The 18,487-nt window shown below is 36.8% G+C and overlaps 1 protein-coding gene across 1 annotated transcript in view; it reads right to left on the bottom strand.

Moving 5' to 3' along the window:
* Window positions 1–1,828: 1,828 nt before the first annotated feature.
* LOC134212394 (endoplasmic reticulum junction formation protein lunapark-B) overlaps window positions 1,829–18,487 on the bottom strand; it is a 39,248-nt gene continuing 22,589 nt past the window's right edge. Inside the window, exon 7 of the mRNA XM_062690184.1 lies at window positions 1,829–2,815. Within this exon, the coding sequence (XP_062546168.1) occupies window positions 2,655–2,815 (161 nt within the window). The 3' untranslated portion in view covers window positions 1,829–2,654. The remainder of the gene's footprint in view (window positions 2,816–18,487) is intronic.

Raw genomic sequence — 18,487 nt, 5'->3', positions numbered from 1 at the left:
AAACTTTTCGTAAAGCGAAAAGTTCTCCACTGATCCACTGGGTGTTGTGTGAATGCTCCTATCCGTTGTCTCATGCTCTGCCGTAATCTGGAAAAGTGACGTAACAGCCATTTTACAACAAGCATGTTTTCCATTTTTCTGTTAAAGAGTTCGATGAGTAGTACTCGTTAACACCATTTTTGGAAAATGGTGTATACGTCCCTTTTTCAGATTACGGCAGTGCTGCTATGTTGAGTGTTCAGTTTGTGCGACGACTTTTGATCGAAGACGGTGATTCTGTCTTTTATGTTTTTCCAAATGCCTTCATTTAAAAAATGCAGTATTTTAAGAAATCAGAACCCGTTTCGTCGTTTGCCTTATACCGAAGTAACGCGTGCATGTTATACAAATATAATTGGATGAATACGCGCATTTTAAGAAGGGTGAATTGCATACATGCATACATGCTAAGAAGGCAAAGAGGCAAAGTTTTTGGTCAGGTTCGCTTTATCACTTATATTCTATAATGTGCCGCCCAGACTACGAGCTATATCACTTGATAGAGTAACTTGATGTAAATGTTCTTAAATCTCATTTTCAAGATTTCACTTGATATAATGCATATGACGTCTAATTTAAACATTCGGTATATCAAGTATTATACTGCCGTGAATCGCATGTTTGTCCCATATGAATAGGAAACCCAGCAAAGATGGGACAGATATGCGATTCACGGCAGTATAATACTTGATATACCTTACATACAAAGTACAAACGAGGTGGCATTTGTAACTCAGCTAAAAAAAATATGTCCCAATTAAATTTTCAGCGAAATGGGTCATTCCGCGAAATGGGTCATTCCGCGATATGGAATTCCGCGAAATGATCAGTTTCCGCGCAATGTTCATTCCGCGAAATGATTTTCCGGGATATGTCGCATTCCGCGGAATCGGACTCCGCGAAATGGAATTCCGCAGTTTGTCATACAACCGATAGCGGAATTTAAGACTTTCATTCATGACGTCTCGAAAATTTAAACTTTTTCTATACACCAGCAAAACATTGCTCATACAATGCATACAATTTCTTAAAATATGGTTTATATTTAAGAAGCAAACGATATTTTTTTTTTGTGTCAACTAAAATGCATGAAGTAAAATCTAAGCAAAGCTCCAGGGTCGAAATATAGGCACATACCATTTCGACTAAAAAATGGGTCACTGACGGCTGTCTGATACCGTTATCTGCATATTTTGAACAATGGATGCATGCTTTTATTGGTTAATTGATTATATTTCATCAAACCAATAACGATATTCAATTCCAAACATGAGCGAAGTTAGGAACACTTTTGGGCGAAATTAGGAACTATCCTATTTTCTTGCGCGAAATAAGGAGCATACAACGGTGTTGGATTCATACTCCAATTTTTTTTAAATAGCAGCAAAATTGGCAAGTAACATTTTTTTGAGAACCTAGGATCCTTCTGCTACGTGATGCAGTAGCAAGTACTTTTTTTACTTGTAACTAATATTATTAGTGTGATTCTGCTGCAGGGCCAAGGCCTTTCTCATCTGTCGCTTTTTCTTTGGTTTCCATGGGTTGTACCAAGTATCTAAGTGGTTGTTGTATTGACTTGGCCTCGTAGACTTGGTGCCACAATGCGTTCAAATTTTCTCCAATTGTGAGCCCGTCGATTCGTTCGTCGAGGTTATGAACGAATTTCTCCCCAACGTCTTTGCCCGATAGTCGCTGTATGTTCGGTAGCATGGTTCTCTCATGCCTAGAACCACGTGATGCTAACTTTTTGTAAAATACGGAGTGTGATAGAATGAATAAAATTGCTATCTTCAATAACAATGTATTAAATTTGTTATTTCTGTCAAGATTTTTGTAGCTTTTTCATAAAAAAATGGAAACAAATTATTAATTAACACTCAGGCTGTGAATTGTTATAACTTCAATAAATAAAACCACGCATTTCCTACTAAATTTGCCTACGCTCTACCAATCCAGATTTATGACTTTAAAATCGAATCCAAACATTTCGTCCCGTGATTCCACGTTTTTTGTTTCTCTATCATCTGCGCAGTACAAAGTATGTTGTTTAAATGCTTGTCCTAATTATTTTGCTTATATTTATATAATGACCTGCTTTTCCCTCTCTACAATTTCGGTGAAATCTCTCGACAAATGAACAACATAAAGTGTTTTTAACAAGTCAGTCTACTCTCTATAAATAGTTATAAAAAGGCTTAACAATTTGTAATCGGAAGTATACAGCTAGATTGGGTCTGATAATAGAATCCAAGTATTAAATGAAGTAAGGAAGTTTCTCTAAAAATGTAGAAAACTTATAAAAAATATGTAATATGACGTTTCGAATCGTTCCTCTTGCACTTGCCAGCATTTCCAGTTGACGCCTTGGATGACGATCGTCAGTTCTAGAGGGTTTCGCGTGATTCCGTTAGCCATGGCTTTGATTCTGCTTATGCGTTTAGTTTCGAGCAGAGCTGCGTAAGCGGCATGCAAAGTCATGCAAGGAGATGAACATTGGCCATTCGTTCGGTGTTCATGATTGAGAATGGCTTCGACGAGTGACGACTGACTATTCACAATGCGATAGAAATTAGACCAGACTTCGCCTGGGCAAGGATTTTTTATTGGCAGTCCATTTAGTCTGCTTTCGTTTCTGCCTTCGGTTGATCCGTATATTTTTGATCGTCGGGCGAGATCAGTTGGGCATCATCGTCAATATGAGCCATATCAGCTTCCGGCATTTCATCTTCTTGCGCCTCATCTTGGTCGGGTGTGGAGGCTTGCTCCTGGTCGAGTACTAAGGAATAAAATTTGAAGACATTGATATTAATTAAAAATCTAGCTACGTTATATGAATTGCATGGAAAGTCAAAAGATAACGCATCATGCGTTATGTTTGTTCAGTCAAAAGATAAAAATGCTGATTAAATTAAAAAATCATTCCTAACTTTGATTTGTATGTTATAAAGCCAATTTTCCTTCAAATATGAGGTTTTGCCTTTCTCGTACAACAAAGTTGTACCGAAAGGCTATAGGACAACTCCAAAAAACAACTTTTGATAGAAGATCCGGAGACCCATAGTGTTATATACCGATCGACTCAGTTCGACGAATCGATGTGATGTCTGTATGTGCGTATGTATGTGTGTATGTGTACAAATTTTTCTTCAGAATTTAAACAGCATGTGACTGAAGTTTTGATATATTATCAAACTTTCAATCGCATGAAAAGTCCAGCTAAAATGAAGGAAATTTATAAAAACATTTTGAGCATGTCTTTTTCGGCCATTTTGGCTACCGAAACTAGCTGGGACGAAAGCGTAAAAAGTGAAGAAGTTTTTAGAAGCGGCTTTAATGTATTTCGAAACGAAAGAAATTTTTATAAGTTCAAATCAGTGGGGGAGTCTTGTAGCTATTTCGACTACTTTTAATTCAGAGATGATTCCTACAACTAAATTTAAAGAATAGGAGCATGTTTGGGTGAAATCATACATCGCACGTGAAACACACGTGTTTGCCCCGGTGTATTTTCCACCTGACCATACTTATAAAAGCACGTATGAAAGTTTTTTCCAATGTGCTGAACAAATTTTACACAACTCCCTCCAGAGGTTAAAGTTCACATCTATGGTGATTTTAACCAACGCAATGCCGATTTCATTCTGGACTTTGAAAATGAAGTAGTACTCGTTAACACTATTTTTGGAAAATGGCGTATACGTCACTTTTTCAGATTACGGCAGTACTGCCAGTCGTTTGGGACAATGAAACATTGCAATTTATTTTCGATTCAACCTCTAAATTTGGGCTCAATCAAATTAACCATATAAAAAACAGACAGCAATGCTATTTGAACTTTTTGTTAACTAACGTATATGAAGATTTCTGTGTGACTGAATCATTAAATCCATTGCGGAAAAATGAAGCGTTTCACTCAGCAATCGAATATTCTATAATCATTCACGCTCACCAGAGACCCAACGACTATGAGTACGAGGAAGTCTTCGAATACCATTCAGCAGACTATGAAAGAATTAAACTAAGATTAAATAGTATTAATTGGCAGTCAATTATAAAGAATGAAGGAAACATCGATACTGCTGCATACACTTTTAACGAAACTTTACAGCAAATAATTAAACAAGAAATTCCACTAAAAAAACGACGACAAAGAAATACAAAAAGGCCAATCTGGTACAACAGTCAAAAAAAAAATTTGAAAAATCGCAAACAAAAAGCACATAAAATCTACGAGAAAGAAGAGAATGATCGAAACTTAGCGACATATTTGGAAATCTGCGACCAACTGAATCTAGCTATCAATAATGCATTTGAAGAATATAATTCCAAAACTGAGCTTGAAATAAAGTCCTGTCCAAAGAACTTTTTTAGTTACCGTAAAACGGGGTGACTTGCAACGCTTTTCAAGTTTCTCTCTCAATAATTCTGAATTAAAAGGATTTATTCATTCTACTAGTATATGATACTTTTAATGTGTCCTAATATTAGTGATTAGACATATAATCAGATATACAACAGTAATAAAAATATGAAAATAATATCAAAATGATGGTTGTTGCAAGCCACCCCTACTGCGGGGTGACTTGCACCACTTCATCTAATTCAATCAGAACATGTTTTAGACCAACTTAATCATAGTGATTGTTCATCCTGGGTCATTCTTCACCAGTGTCAATGCAGTGGCCTTATTTGTGGGAACCCCCTCCTCCCCTCATTCCGCTTTTTTTACGATTTCAACGGATAGATTGATATTTTCAATTCGTCGGTTTGAAAGTGCTTTATGTCGGTTTAAGAATGGTGTACACAATCGGTCATTCCCTGGATAGTTGTTTTTAAAACGGTTTCGCTTTATTTCCCTGCCATCCGCATTTCCACGATTTTTTAGGATCATTCTTTTGAAAAGGCATTTCCCACTCCGCAGCAAGCAGTAAACCATCCACCAGTGTTGGATCTTCTTGGGGATTCAACACCGTTTGACCACCGTGAGTCTTAGTTTTACTATTTTCTGTACCGTCAGGTCGCCATTCACCGTGGGGTTCAAAGTAATTTTCATTATGTTTACGAAAATATTGAAAAATACTTTATTTAAACATTAGCACCATTAAAGAAGTTCAAAAAAACACTCTCTGAGTAATTACTGTAAAATATAACTTTTCCAACAGCTGTTTCGACGTTAAAGTTGGTTAACATCCTGCGGATGTCTGCTTCCACCTTTGTTTTCAGCCATCAAGTATAATCTACGCTCGCTCAATATCAGTGGAAAAAGTGAATGTTGTATTGTTCATTACCTCTTAATATCCATGCGATTGAAGTGTCAGGTTTGTATTTTGATTTTACGTATAAAATTAAGCCGAAATGTCGGTAACACTTCTTTCTCCACCAAATAAAAATGCACAGCGAATGGATTCCCCAGAAAATAACTGTCCATTCACCGGCCATCGAAATCGTGAGTATGTACTATGAATGATACCGCCATAATTTTGTACAGGTCGAGCAGAAGCAATTGTTTTTCAGGGGAGGACTTGTTGGTCATAAGAGTTACGTGATGCTAATGAGCATTGATTTCTGCATCTGCAATATAATTGTTTTGATTGATTATGTCCTTTCTTTGTTACACTAAAACACATAACTTCATATGTTTATGCTTAACTAAATAAAAAACACGAATAACAGTTTAAAATCATTGTTTAATCTCATATTATAATTAATTTAAATGAAAAGTTCTTATGCACGGTGAATGGGTACCTACCCACACGGTGAATGGTGCCCTATCACGGCGAAAGGTTACCCTAATATATCACTGAAAAATTATCTGCATCCATCTATCTTGCCAAAAACAGATAGTTTCTGGTTTTCATTCGAATTAAAACAATTATTTAAGGTTTGTGACGGTGTTCAAGAGTATAATTTTCAATTTAAATTATTTGGAGAGCTCTAAGATTTGCTAAACTGCCTAAAATGCACGGTGAATGGCGACTTGACGGTATTAAGAAATGTGAAATTGTTGTTGGGGTCAAATCGTACCGCCGAGCGGCTTCCCGGATATACTATTTGTGTTTTTAACTTCTACCGCTGCCTTCATGGAAGTTTCCTTTGAAAAAAATAGCATACATGTGACTTCCTGCAGGTTTCTTGTAGTTTCGCGGCATGGTACAACAATTCTGTAACATCAAAATCAATTTCAGTTAAAAAAAGTGTTCAAAAACTTAATTAGCAGTTTTTGAAAAATAAAACTATCGTGTATCAGCTGTTGCAAGCCACCCCGCATGGGGACAAATTTCAAAAAAGTTTATATTTCAAAAACAAACAATTTTATTATTTTATAGTTTTTGCGGAATTACAAACCTTATTAGATACTGTAACTGGAGAGGGGATCAATTTTGGTGAAATTATTTTCAATTTGATACACGAACTTACGATTTACGACGTTTGACTATCAATTTACAAAACAGTTTCACAAAATAATATAAAAAAAAACAACAGTGAGTTATATTTTCACCTAAATACCAACTATGCACAACAAATACAATGTAAACTAGGGACGCGTGATGATATAAGTCGATGTTTGGGTATATTTTTGTTGTAAACAAACAAAAACTTGTGGAAAACGCAAGTGTTGCAAGTCACCCCGTTTGACGGTACGTAAAAACAAAATTAAAATCAGACAATTTTCCATCTGTAATGCTCCTCGACGGAAATGTTGGCGATAGCCCGGAAAAAAAAAAATTTCCAAGAAATCTATATTACATTTTCGGAAGAAGATCGCGACCGCGATTATTTCGCGTTTTATCCAGAATTTTTCAGAGATGTGGATGGATGCTTCGAAGGGACCTGGCCCGGACACGGTTCCACCAGTATTTATTGAAAAAATAAGAAAAGAACTCACTACTCCTCTATATTGGCTTTTTAATAAGTCTCTGGAATCTGGAATCTTCCCAAAAATATGGAAAAGCTCTTCTCTAGAACCAATATTTAAATCTGGTTGAAAATCAGACTGTAGAGTCTATGGTGAGTGCAAGATTCGAGTGTTGATTTTAATGAGGACAATATGTGAAATTCCTTGAATTAATTTGATATTCAAAATAGAAAACGCCCAATTTTATTGAACAAGTATAATATTTCCCATACGAGACAGATTGATTCGAATCAGTGTAGTGAATGGACTTACATAAGCTAGAACAAGATGAATGATTCGAAATGCAAGTATGCATGCACCCCAATTCGAATATTCAAGAGAGAGGGAGAGTTAACGTTTGCATGGGTTAATGTTTTTGTGTCACATAGAGGAATTTGACCAAGCAAGAGCAAGATCTTGCATGTGTGAGTGTTAGAGATTCTATTTGAATCATGCGACCATGCGAGATGAAAATTCATCCCCGAGATGATCATCAGTCTATTGACGAATTTTGAAGTGGTCGGTTCGTTTTGTGCGGTTCAGGCGGAAAAGTAACATTCGGCTGCTGTGATACGACATGGCGTGGACGGTAGGTTACTACAATTTTTTATGATTAAAAAAAAAGAAATATGAAAGAGAATATCGCATTCGGCACGAGTGGGTTCCCGTTTGCAAAAAAAACAAAAAAATAAAAAAAAATGTGCGGACGAGTGGGATCCAGCACGATGCAAGAACGAGTGGGTTCCTTGCATTATAGAAAGAAAAAAAAGTGCGGACGAGTGGGTTCCGGCACGAAATTTAAAATGCAGGACGAGTGGGATCCTGTTTAAAAAAAAGCATTCGGCACGAGTGGGTTCCCGTTTGCAATAAAAAGGAAAAAAAAAAAGTAAAATGGAGAAAATGTGCGGACGAGTGGGATCCAGCACTACGCAGGACGAGTAGGTGCCTTGCGTGTTTCAAAATGGTTAAATAAAGAAGTTGTGCAGAGGAGTGGGCACTGATGCAAAATTCGAAATTCTATGATCAAGAGCAGTAGGTGAATTAAATAGTAGAACGTAAATGATGATCGATGTTAAGAATCCTGTCACATTAAAAAAAATGTAGAGTTGCACATTGAACGTTGAACCAGGATAAAGTGGCAAAAGAAAGTAAGTAGCCTGAAAGCTGGTAGGCAGTTTAAGATAATCGGATGGTAATTTTGTTGTTGCGTTCGACTTCGACCAAGTCCGAACGCATTTGGATTGGTGTCGGTTTGAATCAATTCATGCAAGGCGGAAGGTTGTGTCACACAACATGTGTGTGGGAGCTAAGAGAGTGTACAGTTATTGGAATTTGAGCATTGTTTGCAATGCAAGTTTATTGATGGTAAGGCGTAGATGCAGGCGAATGAGGTTTAAGTTCAAAGCTTGATGACATTGGATTGTGAAAAAAACATTGTACTATATTTTTGTTGAGTATGGATTGATTTTAAAGTAGATTCAAAATATAACTGGTTTTATTGTGGGTTGAATTTAATTCTGAGTTGAAGTTTCATTGAGTTTATGTTGGATGTATACACAGATATCGTCTTGACGTTGGATTTGGATTGTTGCATGAAAAACTGAAAGTTTGTATGTTGGGATTGAATACGGATAAGGGGTTGAATAGAAGATGAAAAGTGTTTTGTTTCACAGTAAAGGATCTGAATTCCTAATATCATTTGTGGTTGAAACTCGATGTAGAAGTTTCGATATGCAAATTTAATATTGATTAAATTTAACCAGAAATACAGCGCATAATAATTATTGAATATGAATTAGTTTGAACAAAAAATATTTTGTTTTTTTTTAAGTTAATTAAGATATTATGATAAAACTTACATTATAATCGGCTTGGATTCGGTTGGACTTGTATTGTTGAATTAGGCATTCGATTCGAGATTTGAAGTGGATTTGGATTTAATGAATTTGTATATAATTTATAATGAATTAGATTGATTTAAATTTGATTTAAATTGGATTAAGATAAAATGAACAGATATGCATGATTGCATGGTAATCAGAAAGAAGTATTCGAATTCCAAATATGTTTTATTACATTTATATTTCAATTCCGATGGATTGAAGTCAGTTGGTTTGAATTCGGGATGGATTGGATTTGTACTATACTGGATTTTGGAATGATATTTGAATTATTCCGCGCAAAACTGGCGATTTTATGTGGTAATCGCAGAGACAGCATATAATTATTTAATGTCGAATATTTAAAACATATTGTTTTACAAAATGACGATGATAAAAGACAAATAGAGACTTGTATTACGATTGAATCCGATTTGATTGGAATAAATCCATGCAACAGTAGTCATTTTTGTGAAAAGTCGAAATAATGTTTAATTTTGATTTGTTTAAATTGAATTCGAATCCTATTGCATTGATTAGTTGTCTCTGAACTAATATATAATTTTGTTTAAATTGAAATTTGTGCTGAATCCAGGATGAGTTCGAATGGATTATTTTTGGATTGATTTTGTAGTATATATACATTTATTTTGGTTTTGGATTGAATAAGAGTAGGTGTTCGGACTAGTTCCCGAAATAAATTTTTAGAGCAGTGTTTCGTTGACAGCAGCTTAAAACTAAAATATTATATTTACATCAGATATTAATTCACTAATTCATAAATTCACTTACATTTATAGTTTTCAATCGTAACCAATCTTGATCCAATCTCAATCCAGTTTACAACTTAAAAATAGTTCACTTCATCACAGTTCCTTGAATATGACCTCTTATATTTAATGTCTTTGTTTATATTTTTACGTTCAATGCTCACACATCCTACTTCTGCCTTTCTTACTAAAAGCTACAACATTCAATTCACGTAACCATGGTTTTACTTAGAAAGTGTGAACAGCAAAGGGATTTCAATGCTTAGTGGTGCTAACATACTCCCTCCCGTAATTCTGGTGGGGTTCTTCAGTGGCACCAGAGTTACAAGCTATAAGCACCATTAACTGTACTTTCTTTCAACAGAACATCCTGCATGACCAAAGTCACACTTTCATTCGTTTGCCTCATTTCTATTCATGACATCGGACAGACGACTCGATATGAAGCAGAGTGTTATGATCCCCGTTACACTGTTGGCATCTAAAATTTAATTTGCATCTTGCGTAACCATGTTCGTTCAGACAGAGACAGCAGAGATTCCATTTCCGAACTGCGTCCCATCTTTGTGACAAAACTAGCGTCTTGAAGTATTCACAATTCCGAATCCTATGATTGCATTGACCGCAAATCCTACAAGGCTTTTTGTTCCTTTGGGAGAAAATCGATAATTGATCTTCTGCTGCACTTGCTTCCCCACTATGCGTTTGCCGGAATACACCCTGATCCTCAGGTACTCCATTCTTGAACAGTCCATCAACATAATTAGATGACCATTCACTGTAAGAAGTAATCTCGCTGGCATCCTTGACTATTCTGGAAATGAACTTCGAAAAAGTTCTAAGTGTCACAAGTTTAGCCCTTCTCCGAAAACGAATCCATTCCAGTTGCATAGTGGCAGGTAGCTTGTCGGTCAATTCCTGAATAAGCAGTGGATTTACTAGGTGTGCAGTGAGACCAGTCACATCCAAGTGATCAGTAAGTTGCTGGACGGTAATACCAAACTTGATGAACGATGCCAAGTTGTCCATATTTGGCGATGGTACTTTCCGCACGTTTGCTAACAGCATGTTGAGAAGCTGCACTGGTCTACCGTACAGCATCCGTAATGTTTCAATAATCTTTGGGACTGAGTGCGGAAGAAGCAGCCTGCTTTGAACAGCTTCCAATGCTTGACCTTTTAGACACTCCTGAAGCCTCGCTAGGTTTTCGACGTTGGAGAAACCGCATGCGGCATTAGATGCTTCATACGCGCTAATAAATATAGGCCATTCCTCAGGTTGGCCTGTGAATTGAGGAAGTTGCTTAGACAGAAATTGTCTAGTGGACAGTTGCGCTTTCGTTGGACTTCTCACGAATGTTTCTTCTTTTTCTTGCCTTGAGTTTTCGTCATCAAATTCGGACTCTTCAAAATATTCTTCTTCGCTAGTACTATCTAAATTCCATAGAGCTTGATCTCTGTCGTCAGAGTCGACAGGCCGTTTTTTCTTGTTTTGGCGGCGCGTGTGCTTCTTTTTTTTGCCTTCCACCACAGGAATTGTGCCTAACTGTACAGATTGTGAAACTTTATTGTTATGGGATGTCGGTCTCGAAAACTTTCCAAGCACTTCACAGTAGTCTTCGTGTGATATATTCTCTAGTTGTTCTATTTCCAGCTCATCAAATGTGTCTTTCCATGGCTCCACTTTTTTCTTCTTTCGCTTTTTCTGTATGTCTGCAACATCCAGGGTAAGTTGATCCATCACTGCACTCAATTTCTGCTGCGTTTTCCTTAACTCCTTTTCGCGCCTATCCCTAAAAGCTTTTCCTTCCACAAGTTGCCTTTCCAACTGCTCCTTCTCAAAGGCCAATTCCAATTCGCGCATTTCCATCTCAGCCTGTTGCCGCAATACAAACAACTTTCTTCGATGCTGTAATCGCTTTTTGTGTAGATATTTTTGTGTTTGCAATATAAGATTCTCCTTATTCAACTCCCGTTCAAACTTTGCTAGCTCCTCTTTCACGCTGGGACCGTTTTCACCAGCCTTGTCGTGTAAACAACCTTCACATGCCCAGGAAGGGTTTGTTAAATCCGTAGACGATCCAGTACATTCCAGATGATACCACTGTTGACAGAGAACACAGCATAACATTTCACTTCCGGCATCATCCGTTCCTTGGCAGCCCACGCATTTATCCGGAGTTTGATTGGACCCAATCATTGTGTATAAATTTTTAAGTTTGTTCGGACTAGTTCCCGAAATAAATTTTTAGAGCAGTGTTTCGTTGACAGCAGCTTAAAACTAAAATATTATATTTACATCAGATATTAATTCACTAATTCATAAATTCACTTACATTTATAGTTTTCAATCGTAGCCAATCTTGATCCAATCTCAATCCAGTTTACAACTTAAAAATAGTTCACTTCATCACAGTTCCTTGAATATGACCTCTTATATTTAATGCCTTTGTTTATATTTTTACGTTCAATGCTCACACATCCTACTTCTGCCTTTCTTACTAAAAGCTACAACATCCAATTCACGTAACCATGGTTTTACCGAAGACCACATTATCAAGAAGACTGGCAACACAGTCTGAAATCGGGCGACACTGTTAGCAGCGCTGTCGGTGAGCCGAGGTGGTACTATGTTTGTTTGTGTGAGTAAGTTAACACTGTATAGTCAGTTACACGTTCAATCAAAATATATGAAAACCACATTTAAATTATGCTTCGAAAAAATTCTCGAGAAGTACACTGAGATTAAACGTATTTCAATTTTATGAAATCAGCATAACTTTAAGCCGAATAATATTTGGAATTTTGTCTTGAATTGATGAAAGTGCCACACTCTATGTTAATTTCTGTACGGACCTGTTGATTTCCTTCACATCTCGACTGCATACTGTGTTCATGATATGATTTGAAACAATGTACTCTTTACAGTGGCGTAGCCAGAAAATTGGTCTGGGGGGGTTTTCGGAACATTTTTTTTCGAAAAAAAAAATCTTCCAAAAATTTTGTCTCTGGGGGGGGGGGTTTGTACCCAAAACCACCCCTCACCTACCTTGTGCGTGCTTCCAGCGGCACACTAGGAGTTAACTTTCTGAAATCAGTATGGCGAAAGGCATCTAAGGTTCAAAATAAAGCACCTTCAACAAAAAAAAAATATGTGGTAGGTATATGCTGTGAACCATTCTACCGATTCGTTTAATTTTTAGTTAAAATTTGACAAGTGGAACTTTTTTTTACGAAAAATGAGCAAGATTTCCGTAAAAAAAAAGAGATGTCAATGAGATACAATTTCACTCTGTCTCTGAGTGATTTGAAACGGGCGTGTACATAACTAGTACCAAATAGTTTTACTTGAAAAGTTCCTAACTTTGAGATAACCCGCGTTAGATGTTTTTCCCCATACAAATATCCGGTGGTTAACTCATGCTGGCTGTTTGCACATATACGTTAGCGCCTGGATGCTGGCAGCGGCGAGTAGGAAACCAGCCATTACCAACCAACCAATAATTTATTGAGAAAATTCAGATAATAGATAACAAAAATAGATGTTAATATATAGAAAGAAAGGGAAATATTCAGAATGTTGGTTCACTAGCCGTGATTATGTTACCTCGGAGCAAGCCAGAATTTAGACAGATTAATAATTTTCCTATGCAAAAAAATCATTTTATCGCTTTTCAGTTTCTGATGTTTCAAAGGTTCCAATAGGTTCAAATTCGTTTTTTAATCACAACACTTTATTTTGTAGACAAAAAGATCAGAACGCAAATAAGACCCCAAAGAAATATGTTTAAAGCATATAAAACTAAGTAAACAACCTCAATTTTTAACTTACATCCAGATAGTTTTCTGACTCTCTTTCTCTCTTGATTGGTGTTAAGTACTAAGGAACTGCCCATGCAAGACATACAAGTTCATACAAATAATAATTCCGAATTTCTTCCTTGTGTTTTTTTCTGAATTGCCACGAAAAACTCTTTACGAGAAATTTTTCTGCCTGTACAAAACTGAGCTGATTTGTGATTCCGTGCGGTTTAATTTGCGGGTTGACAGCTGTATTCCATTTCAAATAATAAAGGTGCGGGGTTTATCGACGTTTGCTTGTGTTGGTAGACCATCAGCAAAATAAACATTTAAGAGAAATTTTGTAACCCGCTGAACCAAGCGGCGAGGGTTCGTGGTGCTGGTTGACTAATAGCCAGAAGCTAGGCAATTATCTGAAGGGCATAATCGTGGATGGCCAATGTAAATTGATTGGTACTGGCGATTTGCGAAAATAGTTTGTATACACGCTTCATGACAAAATTGCGAGAGAGATCGCAAGTATTTTATCTGTCAATGTCGAAGCAATTTAGAGTAGAACTCTACTCGTCCCTACTGTGGAAAAAAATTACCATAAAAGTTATTTGTTGACAGTTAACTAACACTAGCAGACATCGACTTCCTCCGCACCTTTATTAGAACTCATTTACTTCAGCTAGCTAAGATCACCACCACACAGATAACAAGCTACCACTTCAACTCAGAAGAGGCTCTGCCGGCAATGAAGTTGGCCGCTTGTATGGAAAAATGCCAGAGCTGCCAGTCTTCTTGATAAAGTGGTCTTCGGTTTTACTTAGAAAGTGTGAACAGCAAAGGGATTTCAATGCTTAGTGGTGCTAACATATGGGGTCACAGTAGTCTTCGTGTGATACATTCTTCAAAGATTCTAAAGTTCATCTTGAAACGATTCGCCATGGACGATATGAAAAGCAAGCTGCAACTGCTTGAAGAGCATCACAAGACATGGCGAATAAAACAGCAAGAGGAAACGGCGAGAATCAAACAAGATTTCGAACGACGATTGGCGAAATTAAATGAGGATTATTTGGCATCGGTAAAGAAAATTGATTGTGATTTTAGTGCCAAAAAGGAAGCGTTGATAAAGCGGTACAATGAAAAAGGTGGCTGCACACGGACGGAAAGTAAACAGCTCCTTGCAATCGGTAAAGTGATACCGCAGGATGTCATTAATAGCACAGCCGATTTAGAAGAAAACATTTTCCAACATCACCATTCCGAACTTCAAACAACAGAAGAAATTCCAGCTTCTCGATGTGTTACTGATGATGTCAAGCTTCTAGAGACCGTATTCCATCAGAACGCAAACGTTTCTACTGCACCCGAAAAGTTTGCTGATGTATCTATTGTTTGCACCGGGATAAGTATAGTGCGAATGAATGAATCGACGCTACGGCAACAAGTGTGTTGTAAACCAACTGTATACGAGGCGGCGCGCGTTGGTAAAGAGTGCTCTGTGCACGGCAAGTGGTACGAAAATGATGCAGTGGGAGAATTAAAACTATGTCTGTTAAATTATGAGATTCAAAATTTTGTTGAATCAAAAATCTTCGATCCGGGAGGTGTATGGTTTATTACTCCTGGAGCAAACATGATATTAACACATATATTAGTTAGATTATGTAAATTTATTAGTCGTATAATTAATCAGCTCGTTACCAGTTTCACGGGAGGGAGAATGTTAGAATGAGAATTTTTAGTGAATCTGGCAACAGTGAAATCGTGCGCCACTGAAACTGCTTCAGAAGTGTTTAGTTGTAAGTGAAATAGTGAGAAGATGTGAGGGAGATTTCTGGGCAGCTTGAATTGTACACTAGAATGTAAGTTTGTTTGTATTACCGTTTAGAATTATGAACTAATAAGCAATAAATTATAGCTTTGAAGCTGTTCATCATGAAGACTGCTGTCAAGATGGTTTTATTCAAGCCAGAAACTCGCCCCAACAGTAGGATTTAAATGATTATAATATGCAAAATACCAAATTTACAAAATTGGAAGAAAGTTGTTAGAGCTTGTAAAACATAATATCTTTACTTGTCAGAAGGAATTAGTTCTAATACATTCAATTCCACCACATTGTAATATCTACAGATACGTATTCCGACCTCAAGAGAGGTCCGTTTCCAGTGTCCTGTACTTGACTTGACCAGAGTGAGTACACAATGATAAGGAAAAAAGATGATAGAATAAATGAAAAATCCTATTGTTTTGTTTAAAAAACAAAACAAAAATGGAATAAAGTATATTGTGTTTACTTGTATGTTATTTTTATGGGAGCATATATATGGAACACTATTAACTAAGCCTTATAAGTACAGAAGGGGACGAATGTAGAGTCTATGGTGAGTGCAAGATTCGAGTGTTGATTTTAATGAGGACAATATGTGAAATTCCTTGAATTAATTTGATATTCAAAATAGAAAACGCCCAATTTTATTGAACAAGTATAATATTTCCCATACGAGACAGATTGATTCGAATCAGTGTAGTGAATGGACTTACATAAGCTAGAACAAGATGAATGATTCGAAATGCAAGTATGCATGCACCCCAATTCGAATATTCAAGAGAGAGGGAGAGTTAACGTTTGCATGGGTTAATGTTTTTGTGTCACATAGAGGAATTTGACCAAGCAAGAGCAAGATCTTGCATGTGTGAGTGTTAGAGATTCTATTTGAATCATGCGACCATGCGAGATGGAAATTCATCCCCGAGATGATCATCAGTCTATTGACGAATTTTGAAGTGGTCGGTTCGTTTTGTGCGGTTCAGGCGGAAAAGTAACATTCGGCTGCTGTGATACGACACAGACGTACGTAGTTATCGTGGCATAGCCCTTATCTCTTGCATTCCAAAACTTTTCGAGGCAATTATCAACGAGAAGCTATTTTTGCAAATCAAAAACAGAGTAACTGACACGCAACACGGCTTTTTTAAAGGTCGCTCGACCTCAACAAATCTGCTTCAATTCGTAGAGTTTTCATTGAATGCAATGGATAACGGCAACCATGTAGAAGCTCTATATACGGACTTTAGCAAGGCATTCGATCGCATTGATATACCTATGCTGCTTTTAAAACTACACAAAATTGGAATTGAATCACGACTCCTGAAATGGCTTGAATCATACCTAACTGACCTCCAACAAATTATCAAATTTAATGGACACAAATCAAAACCAATTCAAGTCACTTCGGGATTCCCTCAAGGCTCTTATGTGGGCCCTCTTCTTTTTCTCTTGTATTATGCGGAGAACGTAGAACGGCAGTACATCTTTTGATTCCATTTTGCCGTAGACCTGTTAACGAAAACCAACAGGAATAGTTTTCGATTTGATGTCACAGTAAGACTTTTCTGCTATAGATTTCGATCTTCTAGCCGTTAAAACGACCAAAAGGATATCAACCTGTGTTATCAAAATTAGGCGATTTCACAACAACAAAATCAGTTATCGACTTGCTCTTAAGCTCTACTCGGCCAAGCATTGATGGTAATTGAGCTATAGTACAAAAGACTAGATTAGCAAATAATTGGGATAAGAAGCCTGAAGTACTGGGAATCACTATGGAACAGACCTGAATGCAGTAGAAGGTTAGAAAAATGAAGAGCGTCTCAATCGCTCAACCGAGTGGACAAAGTTGATAATAACCAGCATGATTATGTAAGACAACCCTCATGCTTTAGCTCAGTTCTGGCGTTCCTAGGTGGGATTTTCAATGCGTTTGATCCGGACAAATAGAAAAAGTGTCGTTCCTCAAATTGTAATAATAACACAGGCTAACAAAATTTAACCTTTTGCGGGTCCTCAGAACCAATTGATGTGTCTTCCATAGATTTTGGCTCGCTGAATCCGAATCTGTCCTCAGATATGCTCTAACATGTCCAAATTTAGAGATATAGCTAGATTAAAACCGCTAATTTGAAGAAATTGGCATTTTTCGAAGGAGTTTCTTGTAGTATATAAACATAATTTTAGGTCAATCGATATCTGATCTAATGAATTTTCATCAGATTTGCAAGTTACAATTGTTTTCTATTCGGTTTTCCTTGAATTTAAGTTCAGTTTATTCGATTACATGCGCTTGTTTTCAAGGCAATCAATGAATTTCAAAGTGCTCAACCAAACTCCAAATAAATCACCTTAAAACTAATTTAAAGTTTATTTAATCATAGTAGAATTTTATGTCGAATTGTTCATTGGCATGTTAACTTAATTTCCTGCAAATCTGGGCTCAATCGGGCTCTTCCATCCAAATTCCTGCACGAAATAGTAACAGAGGTGCATTTTCCCATATATTACGGCTGAAACTCCCATATTAAGTAACTTCAAATCAATTGCACCAGCTCATGCAATAACCGATCAGGCTGAAATTTTCAGAGGATGATTTTCTTACCCAAAGGCAAAATCCTGGGGGTGCCCCGTAGAATCGGACGACTTTTTGTATCCTGGGCCAGTCTACAGGCCATAGATAAAAGAAATTGCATTAGGATTATTACAACATCCACGCAGCATTTTCAACGCTAATCAAATAAAAAGTCCCCCGCACGCACTTGAAATAGGTTGTTGACGTTTTCCGGTTCCTGTTGCGTAGCCGTCAACGTCGCTTCAACTTGTATGCAATCATACACCAGAACGATCGAATGAAACTTATCGATTCGTTGATTGATTTTGCTAATTGATAGTTTTCCGCCCAAATTCCTATCATACACTCAGAATTGAGACTAAACGAAGATAGTTTTAATTTTAATCATTTTAGTAATTTGTTACATTTAAACATAGCCTAGTATAAAAAGTATACTATCAAACATTAAAATGTATACCAAGGCAGATTTTTGCTTGAATATTTGATACTGTATTACTATTGTCTGCTAGGGAGACATGTTTTCTATACTGAAACACGTGAAACACTTATGGCGGTAAGCTCCAACGAGGATAATACGAGAATCTCGCATTATCCTCGATTTCAATAAGCACCAAGCGGTATTATCCTTCATTTTGATACCGGTATTAACTTTAATACGCCGATTTCGGCGTAATAAAGATAATCCGAGATTTTCTAATTATGG

The sequence above is a fragment of the Armigeres subalbatus genome, chromosome 2 (assembly GCF_024139115.2).
Source record: "Armigeres subalbatus isolate Guangzhou_Male chromosome 2, GZ_Asu_2, whole genome shotgun sequence".
In the NCBI taxonomy this organism is placed as follows: Eukaryota; Metazoa; Arthropoda; class Insecta; order Diptera; family Culicidae; genus Armigeres; species Armigeres subalbatus.
The sequence above is the reverse complement of the archived record's forward strand: the minus strand, read 5'-3'. Positions and strand labels throughout refer to the sequence as shown.